At 38.0% G+C, this 24,194-nt stretch overlaps 1 protein-coding gene across 2 annotated transcripts in view; it reads left to right on the top strand.

Moving 5' to 3' along the window:
• LOC134357421 (zinc finger protein GLIS3-like) overlaps positions 1-24,194 on the top strand; it is a 503,684-nt gene that overhangs the window by 399,455 nt on the left and 80,035 nt on the right. For both annotated transcript variants that reach the window (XM_063068994.1, XM_063068995.1), the window contains one exon: positions 12,870-13,035. In XM_063068994.1, the coding sequence (XP_062925064.1) occupies positions 12,870-13,035 (166 nt within the window). The remainder of the gene's footprint in view (positions 1-12,869; positions 13,036-24,194) is intronic.

Below are 24,194 nucleotides of genomic sequence, written 5' to 3'. Positions count from 1 at the left end.
ATTTGTGGGGGAAGAAGCGGAATTGATCTTTTATCAGAACTAGGATATGTTAAAGATGAAACACTTTCTATGTTGCGAGGAAAAGTGTGGAAACAGGAAGATGGAACGAAAAGGAAGGTCTGTGATCAAGTAATAGGCAGGAGAGGTGATCAGCTCAATCAGGTGCTAGTGTAAAAAGAGGCAGTGGACTTGTAAAGGTGTAAGTGTGAAAGGAAGAACCATTAGTTAAAATTATTAGAGTCAATCTAAAAACTGTAAGTGTTCTGTTTTCAAAAGATTAGATATTTTTCCTGAAGCCTACAGTAAGTTTCATTAAAATGTTATCAAAGACAAGGAGGTAGCAGGTAGATTGAGAATTAAATAATGGAAAAAAATCACTGATGCTGCAAATCTAAAGTAAAATTCTGGAAATACTCAGTAAGCCAAGGCAGCATCAGTGGAAAGAAGAACAGTGTTTTTATTTCAGGTCAATAAAAGATCATTAACCTAAAATACTAACTCAGTTTATCCCAAACCAACTTCTGTCTGAAAGTTTTAATGCCTCAACCTAATGTAGATTTTCAGGTCATTTACCTAATAAAAAGTTCAAGATTAAAGATTTAGGTTTTTGCCTTCAGGCTTTTAAAAACTGCGGCTTAGAAACCCAATATCACATGCTCTTTCACAAGTGAAGAGTGGGTATATAACCAATCAATAAAGTCGGCAGGAAACTTTTGCTTGTTAAATGCTCCTGGACATTAACAGCTGTATTAATAAAACTAGATTTTGAGCTGTCTTTGTCCTTTACATTTGAAATCGTGGATTTTCATACCTATAGGATTATACTTACATAGAATTGTTTGTTCTGCATGTTTTAAGTGCTGAATCAGCTAAGTTTATGCCAACATATGGGCGACATGTGATTTAATCAAAAGATTTAGTTTTTATATTGATGATAAAATTCATCTTACTGTTCCTTTTGGCCATCTGAAGAAAATAATGTTCGAAGACCTGACACAACACTGATGTTCTGGTAGAGAGCAAAGACCTCTGCTGCCCTAAAGGCCTTAAAGACAAGAAAAACTCAAGCAGTTGTCTTAAATCTGCCTTGCAAAGTCCATCAAATTTATTCACAGCATAAGGAAACGAATATCAGCATTCCAGCATTCAGGCTAACCACCCAGTGAGTGAGCCACATTGCTGACATACCCAACTCCAGACTTATGAAACAGTCATACTACTCTGAGTTCCTTTATGGTAAGAAATTACCAGGACAGAGGAAATGACTATATTCAAAGCTTCCTTGAAAAAAAAAACAATCCTCGCCAATTCATGGGAATCCCTTGCTTGTAATCAATCAAAATCAAGAAACATCTGGACTGCCTCTGAGAACTTTCAGTCCACTCTTTAGGAGCTCAAGGATGTTCCCTGCAGTAATGACTATCCATTAGCCTGCTCTATGGAGACCCTTTTTGTTTCACCTGCAGCAGAGTCTGTTGATCCTACTTTGGCCTATCAGTCAACACACAACTGGAGGGGAGCAAATCCCAAGCAGCAGCTTAAGAAGAAACATTTTTGTGATAAGTAGGCTTGCGGTCCAATCGTCCAAGCCTTGGACCCAACTATTCTAGAACAAGAACTGTTGCCAAGGCTACGTTTTAGTTCCAGGTTATTAGAAGATGAAACATTGCTCTATGAATGAAAACCAAAGGCTGAGGAGCATAAGACCATTCAGCCATTCAAGCCTGCTCTACATTTTGATTATGGCATATTTATTTTTCCTCTCATCCCCATTCTCTTGCCTTCTCCCTATAGCCTTTGACACTCCCATTAAACAAAAACCCATCAATCTCTTATTTAAATGCATGCTCTAACTTGGCTTCCACAGCCATCTGTTGCAATAAATTCCGCAGATTCATCACTCTCTGACTAAAGAAATCCCCCCTCATCTCGGCTCTGAAGGGATCTCCTTTTTTTCTGAGGCAATGCCCTTGTGTCCTAGACTTTCCCAACATTGGAAACATCCTCTCCACATCCATCTATCCAGGACTTTCAATGTTTAGTGGGTTTCAGTGAAAACCATGCTCATCCTTCTAAACTCCAGTGAGTCCATGGACAGAGCCAGAGCCATTAAACGCTCCTCATACATTAACCCTTTCATGCCCAGGATCATTCTTGTAAACTTCTGGATCCTCTCCGATGGCAAAAGATCCTTTTTTATATATGGAGCCCAAATTTGCTCACAGTACTACATAACCACAAAGGATTCTACAGATGCTGGCAATCTTGAGCAACAGTCACAAAATCTGGAGGAACTCAGCAGGTTAGGCAGCATCTATGGAAAGGAACAAACATTTGACTTTTTGGGCTGAATCCCTTCACCAAGACCGGAAAGGAAGGGAGCAGAAAGTAAAATAAAAAAGGTGGGGCGGGGAATGAGTACAAGTTGGCAGATTACTTATCCAAGTCCTTCTGTAGACTCCATGCTTCCTTAACATTACCTGCCCCTCAACCTATCTTTGTATCATCAGCAAACTTGGCCATAAAACCTGCACTTATGTCATCCAGCTCATTAACGCAACATGAAAAGTAGAAGACCCAAATGCAGAACACCACCAGCCACTCTCAGCCAACCAGAAAAGGCCCCCTTAATTCCTCTGCAGTCAGCCAATCTTCTCCCCATGTTAGTACCTTTCCTGTAATACTATGGGGCCTTAACTTGTTTAGCAGCCTCTTGTGCAGTACCTTCTGAAAATCCAAATAAGCAGCATCTACTGACTCTCCTTTGTCTATTCTGGCTGTTGTTTTTTCAAAGGATTCCAACAAATTTGTCAGCCAAGATCTCAGCTTAAGGAAACCATGCTAACTTCGGCCTATTTTATCATGTGCTCCAAGTATTCCAAAGCCTAATGCTAAAATCTTACCAATCACTGAAGTCCGGCTAACTGGCCTATAATTTCCTGCCTTCCCCCCACCCTAACCTTTCTTAAAGTGGGAAGTGACCTTTGCAATTTTCCAGTCCTCTGGAACAATACCTGACTCTAGTGATTCTTGAAAGATCATACTAATGGCCCCACAATCTCTTCAGCCACCTCTTTCAGGATCCTGCAGTGTAATCTGTCCAGTTTAGATGACCTATCTTCCTTCAGACCACTCAGCTTCCCAAGCACCTTCTCCTTGGTAATAACAACCACACTCATTTCTGCGCCTTGGCTCTTGAATTTCCAGCATGTTGTTGATGTCTTTCACAGTGATGACTGACAGAAAATACTCAATCAGTTTTTCCGCCATTTCTATTTTCCAGCAATCTGATGTTCACTCTTGATTCTTTTACTCTTTCTATATGTGAGAAAACTTTTTTATATACTGTTAACTAGCTTACTTTCATCTTTCATCTTTCATCTTTTCTCTCAATATTTTTACAGTTGTCTTCTGTTGGTTTTCAAAGCTGCTCAGCCCTATAGCTTCCCAGTAGTTTTTGCAATATTGCTTGCCTTCTCTTTGGAGTGTATGCAGTTTTTGACTTCCCTTGTCCTCCACAGTTGGATCATCCTTCCCTCAGAGTGCTTCTTCTACTTTGGGATGAAATCGTCTTCTGAATGACTCCCGGAAACTCCAGCCATTGCTGCTCTACTGCCATCCAGCTGGGTCCCCTTCCAATCAGCTTTGGCCAGCACCTCAATCATGCCTCTGTAGTTACCTTTACTCAATTGTAATACTGATACGATTAACCTCTTCCTCACAGAGTGCTGAGTGAAATCTATCACATCTACTTAAAAGTCCTGTTTCTCGGGGTTATTTTTCTTTATGAACAATGGGTTTACCTTGAGGCAGCTTGGTATTTGTAGGGTTAAATATAAAGGTTATTAAAAATTAAAAATAGCTGGGAGTGAGTCAGAGAGAGTATTTCAAAAATGTTAATAAACTGCTTTTGTTTTGATTTTGTGGTTTGTAATTTCACTAAGAATTCCATGATTGAATTAAGTGAACTTGAACTTCACTGACAGACATCCCAGAAATAGATACCCACACATCTAAGGAAACACCTGATCCTAGAGTCTTACAGAGCTGGAAAATCTCAGTTGTAGGGCAGTGTTTCATTGTGAGGTCCTGTAGTACACTGGGATACACAAGAACCCATAGGCAAATGTTAAATATCCATTAGTCAATCATATTAAAATAAAAAAATACAGAGACAAGAGATTCAGTCATTATGTGTCTCTGTCTCAAAGATTCATGTCTTAGACTAAATCCTTTTTAGCCGTAACAAAAAAATTCAATTACGGTGCTATACATAGCCAAATTCCTAGTTTTGAGAATTTAGCTCATGTTATTAAAGTATATTAATTTTCCTTTTTAAAGAAATCAGCAGGATATTGATGTTCATTCTTACAATGACTGCCATATGAAAATCCAGCTGGGTTGAGGAAGTGGATTCATCATTTTAATCCCTTCATCATCAAGGCCTTAATATTGAATGGAATAATGTTATTTCAGACAATAGCTGAATTCTTTTCAGTGCTTTGATAGTTCTCGCATATTATTGACCAGCAGGCTGACTATACCAATCCTGTTGGCTGCATTGGAGTGACTGGACAAAAGTTGATTTGCCTTTGATGCCAAACTCTTTGCAAAATTTGATGGCAAACATCATACTGGTACTCCACTGCTGAAAAACACCTGTTGATTGATTTCTTCCTTGCAAATTTAAAACATATAAATTTATAAAGACATTCTAGTAATTTATGTGACAGACAATAAAGGCTTTTAAACCACTAAAATTCCATTAAGATTGCAAGACATAAATGTTTAATGTTAGACAATGCACCTAAAATCAAATAGACTTGACAAAGTAAAATTGTTTTTTCAGTCTTTCTGCTTATTGTAAATAAAACAAAGGAAAAGAAAAATTAACTTTGCATGTATGGATATGGAGTTTGAAATATGTTCAGTTGTCCTATGTAAAAGCAGCTTAACTTGCAATTATGCAATTCTATGCACATTTCTGGGTGTTTTGAAGAAATTCCACCTTTTTTTTTTAGGCAAGATTTTTGTTCTCCTTATAACATAAAAGTTACCCAACTGATGTCAAAACTCACAAAATGTACCTGCAGTAAGATTTTCAACCTCATTTGTTTTTAATTACTTACAGCACAACCACATTTTATCTGCCCTATTTCCTTGAAACCATGTTGTGCAAAAAGTCAGCATTCTAGTTAGATTCTTTGTTCTCTCTGATATCTATTTACTGCCGATGAACTTGAAAATAATCTCACAAATATGCTTTCACAGTCTCTGTCAGCTCAAGATCACTCCAGGCTGTTGCTGATCTCTGCTGCAGAATGACATCTTCCAGCTATCATACGTAATGAGAAAAAACTGAAACTCCATATCCTTCTGAGAAGCTAGAGCTGGCACTGGAATTTGTTTGCACTGCAGGCTTTCCCAAAGTGCAGGCAATCGGACTCTGTATTAATGTCCTTACTGAGCCCTTCCTGGCAAACCCCTTGCCAGGAGTGCCTGCTTTCAGCTGCAGAGAGTGTCAGTGGCACCTAAATGTAAAGAACATACCTCTTATTGGTACATCACTGCATCTGTTCTTCCAATTTCTCTGTTAGAAATTCTTGATGAAGTACCATATACATATTTTGGATCCACCCACATACACAAATATATCTAAGATACTCCGTTACCCAGACAACTCTGCTTAAGTTATCATGAGATCCATGTAACCTTTAACCTACAGCAGTATTGACTCGCTGCCTCAAAGCTATCCTCATTGAATCCACTTCATCCTTTAATCTAACGAATTGAGTTTCTTTCCTTTTAAGTAGCAAGGATTGCAGGTTACAACAGCCGTTGGGTTTCAATGCCTCTCAGCTGCTTCTCTGCAACTTTTGTTAGATCTCATTTCCACTCTCCTTTTTCGGTATTTGTAGTGTTTTCACTATCCCATCTATTTTTGCACTCTGGCCTAAAAAGATTAGTCCTCTATAGATGCACATTGCATCCCTACCACAGTGAACTTTAAACTTCATTTGTGCTGCACCAAAGAATTGAATTGTGGATTTCAGAAAGGGTAAGACAAGGGAACACGCACCCAATCTCATAGAGGGATCAGAAGTAGAAAGAGTGAGCAACTTCAAGTTCCTGGGTGTCAAAATCTCTGAGGATCTAACCTGGACCTAACATTTTGATGCAATTACAAAGAAGGAATGACCACAGCTATATTTCATTAGGAGTTTAAGAAGATTTGGTACATTTCCAAAAGCACTCAAAAATTTTGACAGATGCACCATGGAGAGCATTCTAACTTGCTGCATCATCATCGGTATTGGGAGCGAGGGGGGTGGAAATTGAGCTACTACACAGGATTAAAATTAGATTTAGAGTTGTAAACTCAGCTCTGTCATGAAAACTGGCCTTCGTAGTATCTAGGACATCTTCAAGCAGTGATGCCTCAAAAAAGCAGCATCCATAATTAAGGATCCCCATTACCTAGGTCATGCCTTGATCTCATTGCTACCATCAGGATGGAGGTACAGAAGCGTGAAGGCATACACTCAATGATTCAGGAACAGCTTCTTCCTCTCTGCCATCTGATTTCTGAATGGACATTGAACAATACCTCACTACTTTTTATTTCTACTTTTGCACTACTTATTTAGCACATATATACTTACTGTAATTCACAGCATTTTTCTCTATTATTATATATTGCATTGCTCTGCTGCCACAAAGTCAACTAATTTCACGACATACGCCAATGATATTTAACCTGATTCTAAATCTGATTCTGACCTTTCTGCTACATTTCTACAGCTAAACAATATAGTGATGTGGTCTTTGTATCATCAACTAATCTTGATAGTGCAATTCATAGCTTTGCAATGCCTGTATAGATCTTTATTTGGCCTCAATCCTACAACAATTACTTAATCTTTAATATATGTATTTTATTCAAGAAAGTTCAACCACTCCAGAAAGTTTTGTTTTTCAAAGAATTCTTTCCAGCAGCTGTAATCTTCCCTTTATTTTGCATTACTTGTCTACAGCTTTTTACACATTCCGGATACCTCAATTGATCAGAAACATAGCTGGCCCTCACATACAAAGCAAGGGCAAGTCAATTTGTAAGCACCAGAGCTTTACAACACCCTTCGCTTTAGTTCTCCAATGACAGAACTAAAAAAAAGGAAGTAAATAGGAATAATCCAATATTTTGTCAGAAATTGTATGGCTTTGTTTAGAATCAAACAGAGGATAGGTTGAGTGAGCTGGGAGCTGACTTCTCTTTGAAGTGATGGGGGATGAGAGGCAACCTGATGTACAAGATACTAAAAGGTATACAAGTTGATAAAAGAATCTCTTAAATAGGCACACGGATGATTGAAAAATGGAGGGCTATGTAGGAGAGAAGGGTTAGATAGACCTTAGAGTGAAAGGTCGGCACAACATCTTGGGGCAAAGGGCTTATAATGTGCTGTAGTGTTCTATCTACAGGCACACATTGCAATAATAAAGCTTTTCATTCATTTTCAAAAAATGTTTTTACTTCTGAGACCTGAAAATATCAGTGGACAATAGATAATTTTGGTGAGTAAGGGAAAAGAAAAACATTGGGCAATACTGGAAATTTGAAATATAATCAGATCATTGAAATATGCGGCGGATCAGCAGGTCAGACAGGAGAAACAGATTTAAGATGCTGGAATCTAGGGGAATAAACAAACTGCTCTAATAACTCAATGGGTTGGGCAGCATTTGTTAAAGCAATATGGATTTGTCAATGAGAGTCAAGTGCCTGCATCAACAGTTTATTTTTGGCAGCAAGTTGGACAGCATTGAGAGGGAGGAAAGGCAGGTTGAACTTCTCAGTAATTTTATTGAATTATCCATTATTTACAGATTTATATATGTTTCAAGCCAACTAAGGGCAGCAAAGACAATTAATAAAATAGTGAAAATTTAAAGAGTGAATCATATACCAAAAACAGAACAAATAAAACAATCATCACAGAAGGACAAACTGTTGACTTCCCCCTGAAATAAAGCACATTTTTGGAAGAAGTTCATTTTTGGCCATGTAAAACTGACAGAGCCACACTAATATCAGTAAGATAAGATTGAGTTATGTTGACAGAACTTACCCTGTTGTTTGCTTGGTGAGCAAACGTAGGTAAGGGAAATGAATCATCCCAGTCCATATCCTGATGACTCCATACATAATCAGTGTAAAGTGTTCAATCACCTTATGGGGAAGCAACATTTCTTCGAGCGAAGTTTCTTGTTATCTGTTACTGAGAATTATTACTGTCCATGGACCTGCTGTGTTTGTGTTAATCAGGCTCCTCATATGGACAGCGAACAGACCGCACTGTGGAACTGATACTTGGTAAAAAAAAAATTGCTCATTTACTTGCTCAATCCAGAAGATAAAGCTCATCAACTTTGTTCTCCTATTTTTGTTTATTTGTATTATAGGCATCAGAAAATATGCAGAATTCACTATTTAAAAGAAAAGTGAGACAAAGTGGAAGTGTGATTAACAAAGGTGTTGATCAGTTTCCTTCATTTTATAAATTACTATAACTAATAAACTAATACATCAGATTGTACATAAACACACTCTTTTCACATGGATATTTGTTCTGTTGTTTCCTCTTTGACTGCAGCACCAGAACAAATGGGACTGGAGATAAAGAACCTTTTCAGTTTCCATTTGTCTTGCCTTACCTGAACAAAAAGAGTGAATTAAATTTATGTGGCACCTTTAATATCATAAAATTTCTCAAATTGATGTCTAGAATCAAGAATGTTTCCAACAGGTTTTCTTGCCCACCCTGTCAGCAAGTTCACGATGACAATATTGCCTTTGAATCTATCAGAGCTTTCATCTCCTCAAAATATAGAGGGAGAATTTAAGGTTTTATTGAGTATTGTGAATGCTAGCAAGGACTTCCCCTATTGAGGGGATTATTACTGAACAAAAGGACCGTTTAGCTCATCCAATATTGATGAATTCCAATTTTTCGGTATATATTCCATAAGTTTAATATTTCACACTGTCAAATCATTATGGCACAAATACTTAATTGTTTTAAAGTTGAAAAGCTATGTTTAATTATTGTTTATGAAACCCCATTTCACCGAGCGTCTCTAGAGATGCAGCTCGTTAGCCCTCGCTAACAGCCACCGGAGTCAGTGGTGAGAAATCTACTATACGCCTAGGATTGATATGACTTGGGTCCCACCAAAACTGGGAAGCTGGGGTGCCTTGCCCACCCGAACCCCGATCTGTGTGAATACTGTGTAACTACTGCCCTCATGCAATTGCCCATTAGCAAGAAATAACATATCGTATACTGCATACAATTTTAAATAAAGTATATTTATGAATGCTAACCTAACCAAACTGTTATTAAAGAAGAAAAAAAGAAAACAACAAAAAGGCGCGTCATAATTAAAGCAGTCAAATGTGCACAAGTTAGAGCTCAGATCTTCCAAAATCTGATGTGACTGGTGTACTCATGGTGCCAGCTCTTATTCTCTGATCAGCAGTAGGATTTCCCCTCTAGCAGTCCATCGAATCGCGCATTCCCGTTGGATCAAATCTCTACGACAGATTCTCTCAAGCTCCATCTCCCAATGAAAAGACCTCAACCCAACTCAGTGTCTGTCACAAAATCTCTCCACCCAGCGTTCTCTAGAACCTTCTCCTAATTCCACCATCCTGATTGGATGACAGGACATTCCTAAGCAAGAACTTCACAACCCCTTATCTTTAATGGTATCCCAAACACTACCAGCAGAACACACTGTTTCTGCAGAAAGCCATTAAATAAAATACCCTCATCTTTTCTTCAGCTGTCCATTGATTTTGACGTTGACCCTACAACGTTAGCAGTAAAAAATCCTAACCAGGGTGTTACATTTACATCATGAAACAAGTTTTAGAGAGGGATTTACCTAATCTATTCATCCAACAACTGTAAAGATTATTTAAGATTCCCAAAAATATTGCCTGACAATGACAATATTCAATATTATATTCCTTCAATACTTGTGAGAATGCACTCAGTGACCATTTTATTAGGTACACTATACCTGAATCATTAATGCAAATGTTTAATTAGCCAATCATGCAGCAGCAATTCGATGTATAAAAGTGTGGTCAAAAGGTTCAGTTGTACAGACCAAACTATAGAACGAGGAAGGAATGTGTTCTAAGTGGAATGATTTTTAACGCTAAGACGGGGAGGTTTAAGTATCTCAAAACTTCTGATCTCCTGGGATTTTCACACACAGCACTCTCCAGAGGTTACAGAGAATGGCACAAAAAACAAAAAACAACATCTATTGAGAGGCAGTTCTATAGGCAAAAACACCTTATTAATGAGAGAGGTCAGAGTTCAAGAAGGTGACAGTAACTCAAATTACCATGCATTACAACAGTAGTGTGCAGGAGAGCATCTCTGAATGCACAACATGTCAAACCTTGAAGTAGATGGGCTACAGCAGCAGAAGACCACAAACATATAGAAATACATTTTGTAGGCACATTATTAGGTGCCACTTGTAAACTTTTCATCTCTAAATGGTTTCCAATGTACTAGCAAAGCAATGCAATGCAAGTATATATATTCACCAATTCCCAGCCAAAAACTGAGGAAATATAAACAAGATTTTATTGGTAAAAGTCAAAAAAATACTTTACTGACATTGCTTGGTAATTGACCTTAATGCAAAGTTGTTTTACTTCTATAGCAGCCTATTAATATGTACTAGTGTATATAGTTTCTGCAAGCAATCCTATATTACACTTGTGTAAAGGAATACAGAATCTACAACCAGATCCTATAACCTCCAATTCTAATTAATACCACAAGCAGCAGCTTCAGATTAATCTCAAAATCTCTGAGACACACAAGCAATGATCATTCCTGATAACATTCTTCTACCATGCCCAATCAATTGTTCCACCTGTCAATCATTTTAAGTGTCTGAAGACAAACTTAAAAGCAATGCAACAGCAATAAAAAAGAGACTTTTACTAATCTAAAAGATCCAGATAATGAGCACACCCCCCAGCAGCATTTAATGTAAATGTATTGCACCAAGCATGTCGTTATTGTGCTGCATACCATAGGCATTTACAAGTGTATTTAGTTACTTATAAATAACTTTACCTTTTACTGTCAGAAGTGAATCTGATATATGATAACAGCACAAAGAATGTTTCTTGTACAAATTACTATTGCTAAAAGTACATTGTGTGTTTGAGAGTTGCTGCAAGGTCTCTTAAAGATGGACTTCCGTTCCAATATGGCCACTGGTGAATATTTAGGCTTGTACTTCGAATACCAGTAAAAGTCTTTTTTGCCAATTAAGACTGAATATTAAATTTGGGTGTGACGATTAAATTATCGGATTAGCAACCTAACAGTCTTGTCTAACAGTTCAGAGAACATGAGTTCGTATCTCAAGTGTAGTTATTCCACAGAATGGCATTAACTGGAAAATACAGATTCATTGTCATTCCTACAATCAGACCTCAACAGAATAATTTAACAGATCTGTATGAGTTAATCATTCACAGCAGTCCCACACATCTGAGTGTATTACCAGTTTGACTCTTTGCCGTGGTCCACAGGTTAGTCTGGAAAGTGGAGTCAATCAACAGGTATGGCAGGTTAGACCAGTTTGGAAACAGAGAGAGGAATGCTGCTCCTTCCGCTTTGAAAAAACTTTCCTTCAACCCAGTGAAATTGACTTTTAGAAGCAACCTGCAATAAGTTGCTCTTTCGTGTGACCAAGCGGAAATCTCTACACCTGCATTCTGTAATTCAAGTAAAATGCAACAGACTTGAAATGAAATACAACAAAATACTTCATCTTATATTGGCATCATAATGTCATGCCTTTATATTCTAATACAAATCTGTTTAGTAATCTACACTAAAGTGCAGATATATTTAAATAATTGAAACCTACATTTCCTTCTACCACAATCTTGGTTAATATTCAATTCAATTCGAGTTAATCAGCTGTCTACACACAGTGTGATCCATCCCACACTGGTATCCAAATACAATATGTTCTGTGAACATATTGTTTATTAGAGCTAACAGAGGTTAGCGTCCACATGTTCCATACGTATTATAGAAAAGGGTTAACAATGTAATTCACTCAAATATTGTATTCTCCATACAATTATGTATTCTTACAATACACTTCAACTAAACTCTTTTTCAAATAGGTGCTACGTTTGTGAATCTTATAGTTAATTCCTTGTGAAAAAGAGCAAGTCTATTTTGAACCCTAATCATGTAGATATTTCACAGAAACCCAGAATTTCGTAAAATACAGATTTGTGAACTGAGAAGTTCCTTACTTTCTTAGGATAATTGGATATTTACAGATATTACTCGTTCTGCTGAGTTCGTCTAGGAGTTTGCTCTTTGCACTACCTTTCATCTGATTAGTAGAAACCAAGGACATAAGTGGTTTGTTAAAATAATTTACATTTTATTTACTAACAGTTTTACTTTTAAATCTGGCATTTTTCTAAAGAAACCATTGTTATATCTATTTGGGAACATTGGATTTGCTCATTTGTCATACCAAGAAAACTTCCCCTTTGAGGAGAAGCATTATTTTGTCTAACGGTAACCACTTTGACATTAAAATCTTAGTGGTGATGTTCACCACTCTGCAGTGATTCAAGGACAGCTCAAGGGTACAGGGAGGGGTCCGACAGTGAAGGGATGTATTCAAATATAGCTGTTAGCAGTGATGCTCACATGCTCTTACAAGACCGAAAAAAATCTTTCTGCACTAAGCAATGTTGTACTTCAACGTGTACAATGTTGAATGTCTCTTGTCTTCAGGAATGTTTCCCAGTGCCCATTCTAGCCGATGTGGAACAGCAGCAGCCATCATTCCTTCTTCTCATCCTCCCAGCCATCCGTCCCCTGTACACAATATGCAAGGAAGCCCCCACAATCCTCAGACACAGCTACCTTCCCTCCCAGTGGTAGAAGAGAGCAATGAGAGGTAAGTGACAACCTTTTGATTGACTATTGATTGATTGATTGATTGACAAGATTAAATACACATAGGTGTTATTTCTATTTCATCAGTGTACAGTTTGCATCTCACATCAGTATTCTATTGTTATATCAGCTTTTGTATACTGTTTTTGTATTTCATTAGGTGAAAAAGTAATGCTTGATAACTCACCAATCTAAGTGCTGTTACATTATGTAAGGTGAGTATGTGGATGCCCAAGCGTACTAGAAAGGATGGATGAGCTCCCAGCAAGCCATGGCCATCCATCCCTGGATAACAGACTGTCATCAAGTTTTTCTTCCTGAAAAATTATATCAATGACAAATGCATTCTTCATTCGAGCATGGTGAGGAGCAGTTTTGCTTTGGCAGCTATTGTGCACACCAGACATGGTGGTCCCAGGACTAACTCGAATTGGTTTGGTTTGATAGGTTCAAAAATTGGCAAGAGCTATTCAGATGATCATCCATATATGAGGAATTGAATAGTCTAGGATACCGAGATTGTTAGTTTATCATCTCATTGATATTTGTCCTTCAACAACCCCAAATAGTAAACAAAGATACAAGGCTGATATAACATTAGAATAACAACTTCCTTCATGACCATTCTTCCAACAGAAATGAAAGGAAATCAAGAATAAACATTAAAAGCGAGTATATTTTCAGTAGGAATAGGTTAACTTACTTGGCATTCTTTTTCCAACCAAATTAAGGTCACACTTTTCCATCAGAACTAAATGGTACAGAAAAAAAAATGATACTGTATTACACAATCATGTGTCTACTAGTGACTCATTGCTGTTAACATAGATGCTTACCAAACAATTAATTCAGTTTTAACAACTATCAATTTTTAAACATCATATAAAAATAACCTAATAAATTAGACTTAGAAAACAGTTTCCCTGAGTAGCTATCTTTTCCTTTGCTCCATATCCCATTGATTTTATGTATTTAAGGAAAGCTGTAAATTTTGATTGATTTGCCTGAGGAGTGACTTCATAGCTTTGGAGGGATAAAGTGGAATTTTATTAACTTACCTTCTTTAAGATTTAGGAGTTTAGTGCTATGATGGAGCTTCACAAGATGAATGCTAAAAGTTCATTTCCTTGGCTGTACAAGCTACAGCTAGAGAGCATGGTCTCAGAATAAGGAGGTCATACATTTATGACTCAGGTCACAATGAATTAGCTCATTCAAGAGATTGTGGATCTTTGGAATTCTCTTGACCGGAAGTCTGCGTGAGTTCATTTGCTACAATGATCTGGAGGTGATAAGAGAGCTTGAGGTTAAGGACACCTTGGGGAACAGTGATCAAAATATGATCGAGTTCACTTTGAAAGTTGAGAAGGAGAAACTAAATTCCAATGCGTTGGTATTTCAGTGAAATAAAGGAAATTATGATGGCATGAGAGGGGAACTGGCCTAAGTTGACTGGAAGGGGACACTAGCAGGAAGGACAGCAGAGCAGCAATGGCTGGAATTTCTGTGAAAAATGAGGGAAGTACAAGACAGATATATTCCAGATAAGAAGAAATTTTCGAATGGAAGGAGGACACTACCGTGGCTGACAAGTGAAGTCAAAGCCAAAGTAAAAGCAGAGGGTATACAACGAAGCCAAAGCTAGTGACAAGACAGAGGATTGGGAAGCTTTTAAAAACTCACAGAAGGAAACGAAGAAGGGCATTAGGAAGAAAAAGATGAATTTGAAAGGAAGCTGGTGACTAATATTAAAGAAGATACTAAAAGCTTTTTTAAGTATATAAAGGATAAAAGAGAGTTAAGGGTAGATATAAGACCAATAGAAAATGAGGCTGGAGATATTGTATTGAGATACGCAGAGATAGCAGATGAACTGAATGTGTATTTTGCTTCAGTCTTCACAGTGGAAGACATCTGCAGTATACCGGACATTCAAGAGTGTCAGGGAAGTGAAGTATATGCAGTGAAAATTACGACTGAGAAGGTGCTGAGGAAGCTTAATGATCTGAGGGTGGATAAATCTCCTGGACCTGATGGAATGCACCCTCATGTTCTGAAGGAAATAGCTGGAGAGATTGTGGAGGCATTAACAATGATCTTTCAAGAGTCGATAGCTTCTGGCATTGTACCGGATGACTGGAAAATTGCAAATGTTACTCCGCTATTTAAGAAGGGTGGGAGGCAGCAGAAAGGAAACTATAGGCCTGTTAACCTGACATCAGTGGTTGGGAAGTTGTTGGAATTGATTGCTAGGGATGACATTACAGAGTACCTGGAGACACATGACAAGATAGGCCAAAGCCAGCATGGTTTCCTGAAAGGAAAATCCTGCCTGATTAATCTACTGCAATTTTTTGAGGGAATTACAAACAGGGTAGACAAAGAAAATGCAGTAGATATGGTGTACTTGGATTTTCAGAAGGCCTTTGACAAGGTGTCACACATGAGGCTGCTTAGCAAGATAAGAGCCCATGGAATTACAGGGAAGTTACTAGAATGGGTGAAGCATTGGCTGATCGGCAGAAAGCAGAGAGTGGGAATAAATGGATCCTATTCTGGCTGGCTGCCAGTTACCAGTGGAGTTCCACAGGGGTCAGTGTTGGGAGCACTGCTTTTTACGATGTACGTCAATAACTTGGACTATGGGATTAATGGACCTGTGGCTAAATTTGCCAATGATACAATGATAGGTGGAGGAGCAAGTAGAGTTGAGGAAACAGAGAGCCTGCAGAGAGACTTAGATAATTTAGGGGAATGAGCAAAGATGTGGAAAATGAAATACAATGTTGTAAACTGTATGGTCATGCACTTTGGTGGAAGAAATACACGGGCAGACTATTATTTAGATGGGGAGAGAATTTGAAATGCAGAGATGCAAAGGGACTTAGGAGTCCTTGTGCAGGATACTCTAAAGGTTAACCTCCAAGTTGAGTTCGTGGTGATGAAGGCGAATGCAATGTTGGCATTCATTTCTAGAGGTATAGAATATAAGAGCAGGGATGTGATGTTGAGGCTCTATGAGGCACTCGTGAGACCACACTTGGAATATTGTGTGCAGTTTTGGGTTCCTTATTTTGGAAGGGATGTGCTGACATTGGAGAGGGTTCAGAGAAGATTCACGAGAATGATTACAGGATTGAAAGGGTTACCGCATGAGGAATGTCTAGCAGCTTTTGGGCTGTATTCCCTGGAGTTCAGGAGAATGAGGGGGGATGTCATAGAAACATTCTGAATGTTAAACGGCCTGAACAGATTAGATATGGCAAAGTTATCTCCCATGGTAGGGGAGCCTAGGACAAGAGGGCACAACTTCAGGATTGAAGGACATCCATTTAGAACAGAGATGCGAAGAAATTACTTTAGTCAGAGGGTGGTAAATCTGTGCAATTTGATGCCATGAGTGACTGTGTAGGCCAAGACATTAAGTGTATTTAAGACAGAAATAGATAGTTTCTTGATTAGCCAGGGCATCAAAGGGTATGGGGAGAAAAATGGGGAGTGGGGATGACTGGAAGAATGGGATCAGCCCATGATTGAATGGTGGAGCAGACCTGATGGGCCAAATGGCCCACTTCTTCTCCTATATCTTATGGTCTTATGGTATAGACAGGGTAAATGAAAGCAGGCTTTTTCCACTGAAGTTGGGTAAAACTACAACTAGAAGTCACGTGTTAAGGGTGAAAGGTGAAATTTTTAAGGGGAACATGAAGGGAAACACTTTCATTCAGAAGATGGTGAGAGTGTGGAACAAACTGCCAGCGCAAGTGGTGGATGTGAGTTTGATTTCAATGTTTAAGAGAAACTTGGATAGGTACACAGATGGGAGAGGTATAGAGGGCTACGGTCCAGGTGCAGGTCGATGGGACTCGGCAGACTAATGGCTCAGCATGGACTAGATGGGCTGAAGGACTTACTTCTGTGCTGTAGTGTTCTATGACTTCTGTGATTCTGCTGAAACCTATGAATGGCAGAGCAGACTCAATGGGCCAAATAGACTAATCCTGCTCCTATGTTTTATGGTCATTACGTTGGAGAGATGCTCATCTTAATACAACTGAATGCAGAAGCTAGAAGAAAATTATGTGAGGATGATTTAGAATTTTGACCATCAATTAAATCCCATTCAAAATTATCTCCACATAATTTTCTCCAGCCTTAAATATTTTCTCTAATTCAAGAGATTTTTGAGCAATGGAGAAATATAGTTGAGGTAGTTACTCATTACCTTCCTCGGTTTTATATTTGGGGTAAGATCCCTTTATCCCTGTTTATCCTCTGTTAAATTTAACAGAGTTGTACAAGATAAGACTCAAGCCCATCAAAAGCAGTTATCCCTGCTGAACATCAATCCATTTATTAGAGCTTGCTATGCTACTTGCCAGGAGCCGCCTGAGAGGAAAATAACAGGACCGATCCAGGACTAGGCCATATGGCTGAATGAACATGCCAGAGTGCAAAAGGAGTGGTGTCAAACCCTGAACATTTCTCCAGATAGAAGTAACCTGCTGGATGATATTCCGGAGTAGAAAACCATTTTCTATTCTGTGCTCCATGCAAGCAGCAAGCACAGAGTTTGAGGACTGTTAGGGTCATAAAGTTACAACCTTCCTTTTCCATGCATTAACTTTAAAGGCCAGAACAGTGCCAACCTTCTTGACTCACCGCAGTGCAATGATAGAGGAATGGATGAATGTTTAGCATGGTTGATAATGTGCTCCGTACTGGGTGTGACTTTTCTTTCTTAAGTGTTATGGAGCTCTCTTCCGGGTAAATAAAGAGAATTGCATTACCTTCGTACTTTATTGATGGCTTTGGGTTGTTTGCTGTCATTGAAAATATGGTCAAATTTTTGTTTCCTGTATTCTGTAAGATTAGCTGTCCAAAAAATGGATGATTATTTATAAGGGATACCAAGATTTTATCTTGTCAAAATAGACCTATATAGGGAGTCCTATAATATTGTTGTCAATGATTTACTGAACACCCTTTGGTATTTACTTATAGAATCACTGCCTTACAGTGCCAGAGTTCAACTTTGACCTTGGGCTCTGTCTGTGAGGATCTTGCATGGCTTTCCTCTGGGTGTGCAGGTTTTCACCCACATCCCAAAGATGCGTCAACTGGTAATTTATTTTGTTACCATAAAATTGCCGCTAGTGTGAAAGTGAGTGATAGAATCTTGGGAGAGTTGATGAGAACATGGGGAGAATAAAAAAATGAGATTAGTGTATGATTAACGTAAAGTGGGTTGTTGATGTCCAGTGCAGGTTCGAGCTGCAAAACCTGTTTCCATGCTGTTTCTCTGTTACGTCTATGTCTCTTGGAAGTGGGATCTTCCCTGATTCCCATCACCCTCACCACAGGAAAAGATACTTATTGGTTCAAACTACTACCTGATTCAGTATCTAATCATTAATGAATTGATATCAAAATTATCCCAGCCATTTATCAGCAATGTTGTGAGAATGTTATATGAACTATTATATGGACTATTAAATAGAATGAAGTAAAACAGGTACTGATAATCCAATAGGACATTTTCACCATTACTGGATTGGATGTAATAAAAATACAGCTGGCAGACAATCAAACTACATTTGCCTACACAAACCCAAGATTTAGGTTTACATAGTTGGTCTGGAGGGTCTGGTTCATATCCATTAGTCATGTTGTCATTTGTGGTGGCAGCATCAATCAAAATCACAGGGACACACAGGCAATTTTCTGCCAATGCTCGGTCCATCATGACTTGCTTTCTTTCTCAAAGCTCACCGAAATATGAAACCACTTCAAAGCCTCAGTAATGTTTTATCATTTCTTTCTGTCATCACAATTACAGCAAATGTTGTTTTTAATCTAGTACATCAGAGAGCAATTTGTTTACCATAACTCTTAGTCTTGTTCAAATCTATTGGGTCATAAGCACATTGCATTGCACAACCTTGTATAACCTAAAGATCAATGAAATGACACATTTCCCAAATTCATTTTTGTGGCCACTTTTTGTTTTGAAAGCTGTAAGATACATGGTCAAAATGTTCCAGTAGTCCTAATGCATGAACCATTTATCATTGTATGTAATCCTGCTAATTTTAACAGTGCACACAGGAAAGGTATTCATGTATGACATGGGAAAACCTCTTTCTTGTAAGGTCAGTTCATGTTACTATTGATGTGAGATTCAAGTCAAAAAACAATCTACTTGTTCATTGGAGTTGTTACAATTAAAACAAAAATATTCATACCTTACTAATCCAATACCAGCGAAAATGAGCTTCTAAATGGGGGGAAAAATTCAAATGAATAAGAAGTTATCAGAGAAGTTACACAAGTAGCATTAAATACAGTACCAGCTATAGCAAAAACCAGGAAATTAACAAGAAAAAAATAGTAATATCTTAGGCCAGAAATTAAATCTTGTGTGAAAACCATTGCAAAATACCTATTGAAAATTGTATTTATGTCCAATTCTATGCAAATAATTGTGTGATGAAACTTTCTCGTTCATACTTAGTGGTATAACATGGTTCTGTAACAGGGAAATATTTCTGAATTCCAATAGCAGCCGAAAGGAATTGGGGTTGAATGAATCTTTGAACAGTGAGGTGTTTACTATCTTGGGCCACTGAAAATAAAGTAACTGTTACTTGGAAATCTGGTTAAAAGATTGGAATGACACAGGAGCAGATACCCTACTTCTCATATGCACATCTGGATCATCAAAATGTAAGTAGCAAATTTCCCTTCAGCGCCAGGATTGGCAATGGGAGGAAGTGACACAGGAGGTCAATATTAAAATCAATGTTCTTAGAAACCTGTATGTACAGAACATCATCACACATGTGGTCAAATTCAGTGGAGATTCTAATTCATCTAATCTTCCAACAAATCACACACTTAGCACTATCACGATTCCAATAAATCCTATAACACATTGCTTAACAGCACTCTAAATATGGTTTTAAAATGAATAGCACCAGCTCAAAAAGAAAGAACGCTATTACCTTCTTTGTCTTCTACCATTATCTTCTCTGCATAGCCAATCAGTCCGATGCATTGCAACTCAATCCCTTGCATAACACCCAAACTTGCAGTAGAGCAATGGAGGATGCCATGTCAAACCTGATGTTCAATTTGAGCATTGCAAAACTCAGGAAAACCCTGAGTGCTACTATATGAGACTTCATTTGAACTTCTTGTTTTCCATTTGATTTTCACTGACAGAGCCACAATGTTGTTTTAATTTTGTAAAAAGAAAATCATTTTAACCCCATGAAGCCTACACTGATGCCATCAATTACTCTGGAAAACACTCAACCAATGTAACTGCCAGTGACTGAACTTCCTGAAGCTCTCTACTGAAGGGGAATACAAGAATCTCTCTCCATTTGTGTCAATACATTTGCGAACTCTCAAATGAAGTATTGTGCTCCCAACAAGAACATGTAACAGGTATTAATTGTTGCTGCCTAGATTGACTCCAAAGCCTGTGAGGTCACAATTGCAGATATTAATATCAACAGGCAACAGTGATTGATTTCTGACCAGACCTTCGTCAGCGGACTGTGCAAATCTCTGCCACCACAACGTTTTTGAGTGTCGTAGCCTTTGCATAATATTATTTGGAGTATGGCTCTTTGAAGAGGGACAAGATATGTCACCTGGACAGAATCCTTTCTCCATGTCTCTTTTAGACATCTTTGCAAAAGATGCTTTACCTTTGAATCCTCTGTTGCTGTCCCTGGACTTGCTAGAGGCTCACTGAGTCCACAATTGCATGATCTCAACTACTGTATGTGCAAAGGTCACTCACTGTGGCTCACTACAAAGACCAGAGCTCCCACTCCCAAACAAACTGGTGAGTAATTGATGAGTTCTGCAAATAGCACAGGTGCAGGGCTGGTCCCCATTATTTAGACTGATTTTCTGTGTGGTAATTCTGTTTACAAGAATCAATTTCACGGGATAGGTCTGAATTGTGCATCACATAAGCATTACAATCTCTTCTGCGCACTCTAGGTGTTTCATTTCTGTAAGAGTGATGGGGTCAAAATGGTGTGATTGATAACTTCAATATATGCGAAATGAATACTGAGACACCTATTGTTTTTCACTATAGATTTCATGCCACAATTCAATCCCACAATGCTTTTGTGCAATGTAATTGAATTAAGGAGTTCTACTAATATGGATTAGATTTTGCAGTCAGAACCAAACAGTTCCCTTTCTCTGCTGAATTTAATAAAAATATATAAACTTATCTCTGTTAATTCTTACTGCAGAACTTAGAAACTACACAGAGGATTTTCCACGTTTCTGAAACTTCTAACAATTTGTCAAAACTAGAAGAAACATATCACTTAGTAATGACTCAAAAATGTGAAAAATCTCAAACACTTTACAATAACTTAAAACACTTTTAAATACTTCAAAGGAAGTCCAAGTGAATTAAATAATTTATTTTTAAATCTTGCAAAGTGATTGATAGTGAAACTATCTATAAGTACACAGAATTTTTAAATAAATAAACTTATACTTGAGACTGTCACAGCCATTCCCTTCCTTTTAACTCAAGGGCAAATGCCCTGGGCTGCACCTGGGACCTAGTTCTCCCATGAACACAAAGGGTGAGTGGACAATATCAAGTGTTGATTTTGGGAGTTCAACCTGCTACCAAGCAGCAATTTGTTACTAAATTCTGGCAATTTCTACTTTCACAATTTCACTGGCATTCATTAGCTTGTAAACCTCAAGCCAGATTACTGTTGATACAGAAGTGGTATCAGTCTCATCAACATCACACAGGTCAATGATCATTTGTCAGGCAGTTATGGTACATTCAAATTATCTCTGAATTTGGTTTACTTGAAGGTAAAAGCTGGTTGTGGTGATGCCTTTTTCTGTCAGGGCTAAGGGTATCCATATGCCAGCACTGAACAAGTTCTGCTGCAGAGAGGCCTATAAGGCTAACAGGACTGTTATCAGAGAACAACATTCATATTTTCAAGCAGTTCTTCAAATACTTTGACAAATCATCCACACTTGACTGCAGAGTCTTTCCTGCTAAGAACATTATCGTTTGCTGTAAGTATGAAGAACTTTGTAAGGAGTCTAGTCTCTGCAGGAACCAGAAGCCAGATCAGACAGTACAGAAACATTAAACAGGTCTTGCTATATAGCAACCATAAATTAAGGTACTTTGATTAATTCAGCTTGATTTAAAGGAAATTCAGCTCAAAATTATTCTTTTAAAGACAACAATCAACAAGAAAATAATTTAATCATCTTCACTTCCTTAACTAAGATCTGGGTGCATGTTTAGCTCCCTTTTCCACATAATCAGCAAAAAATACTTATAGGCAAAACTGAAATAAAATGCAACCATTTTTTTTTCACCCAAGCCGTGCCTCATATCGATAATGTTGTTTTATTCTGTGACATTTTCCCTTGGTGCTTAGGTGTAGTGTGTAACTGGTAGCTCATAACTAACAAGTGATTCTAGCTGAGTAACACTGAAGATTACATGAGAGTCAGAAAGTCCTCCTCGTGCTGATTGCTGTGTCTGCTCTCCAGCTGCTTCAGTTATTTCCTGGTGCACCTGTTGTTACCTGCTGCAGAAGTTGTAAATTGCATTGACCTGAAAGACAGTAGCTTCTTTGCTGTTGCATGCTACATCTGTGAGGGAATAGTTTGTTGTTGTGGTAAAATATGTGAATTTCAGCTTCTAGGTTCTTTCATCTTGACCTAGCAACATACTGAAAGCAGTTAACAGAGTCCCTTGTAATCATAATTCTTGACCTTTAACATTTCTGCTGCTCATTAGAGTTAATTCCAAGGTGTTTAAGACAATAATACTGCAGGCTATGGTGGAAGTGCCACATGCTATCCAGAACAATTTTATCCATAACTAATGGCATACTTTTTAGTGAGTGTAGGTGAAAAGTTAACAAGGTTAAAGAGGTGTTTACACACTTGGATCAGTTACTTGGTAGGTATCTATCTTAGAAGATCACCTGATTTTGACATCTTCTTCATTGTCTAGAACCAGATTTACAAAGGATTAGTAGACTGCATCTATCCTGTCAATTATTCTCCCAGATTTATTGATGTGTGTTTCTAAGAGGGATGATCATGTGCATAAAAATGGTCAGCTATCTTTTCCTTTAAACACTCTTTCAAAGTGAAGGAGTGATTCATTCTCAATCCATCCAATCTAGTGTACAGGACTAGGTGTTCATGATTTAATTTCATCTACATTGAAGAAACTATCCACAGATCAGGGAACTGCTTTATGGAGGACCTCAATCAAGGCATGCTAGCACTTCTACTTTTTTAGAAGTTGCGTGAATTCAACATGTCACCAAAAACTTTGACAAACTTCTATGGGTACAGTGGGGAGTATCCTAACTGGTTGCTTCACAGTTTGGTATGGAAACACCAATGCCCAGGAATGGAAAAGACTACAGAAAGTACTTGATACAGCCTAGGCCATTACAGCCAAAACCCTCCCCGCCATTGAGAACATTTATATGGTATACTGCCACCAGAAAGCCTCATCCATCATCAAACACCCCCACCATCCAGGCTATCTTCTCACCACTACCATCAGGTAGGAGGTACATAAGCCTTAGGTCCACACCACCAGGTTCAGGAATAGTTGTTAACCTATAACCATCAGGCACTTGAACTGACATGGATATCTACACTAATCACATCTCTGAACTGATTCAACAACCTACCGACTCACATTCAAGGACTCTTTACAACTCATGTTCTCGTATTAATTTCTTTTTATTTACAGTTTTTCCATTGCAAAAGAATGCTCTAGTTAGTAGTCTTCTTCCCATGAATTATTCATTGAGCCTGTACAGACATTGGTGACAATAGTCATTAATAATACCCTGGTTGGTAGTATATGGAGCGTCTACTGGACAGCTTTCAATCTACATTTCAGTTTCTGCCTTAATCAGAATTTACTGGTACACTACAAACCTGCAAATCTTCTTCTGATCATTAGTCACTTGTCAGTCTTTGTCCTTTTATGTACAGTCTTTTAATTAATTTTATTGCATTTATTTTTCCTGTAAATGCCTGCAAAAAAGAATCTCAGGGTAGCATATGATGACGTATATGTACTTTGATAATAAATTTACTTTGAAC

This window comes from Mobula hypostoma, chromosome 16, assembly GCF_963921235.1.
Source record: "Mobula hypostoma chromosome 16, sMobHyp1.1, whole genome shotgun sequence".
Taxonomy (NCBI): domain Eukaryota; kingdom Metazoa; phylum Chordata; class Chondrichthyes; order Myliobatiformes; family Myliobatidae; genus Mobula; species Mobula hypostoma.
Note: the sequence above shows the minus strand (reverse complement) of the source record. Positions and strands in the feature narration are given on the sequence as shown.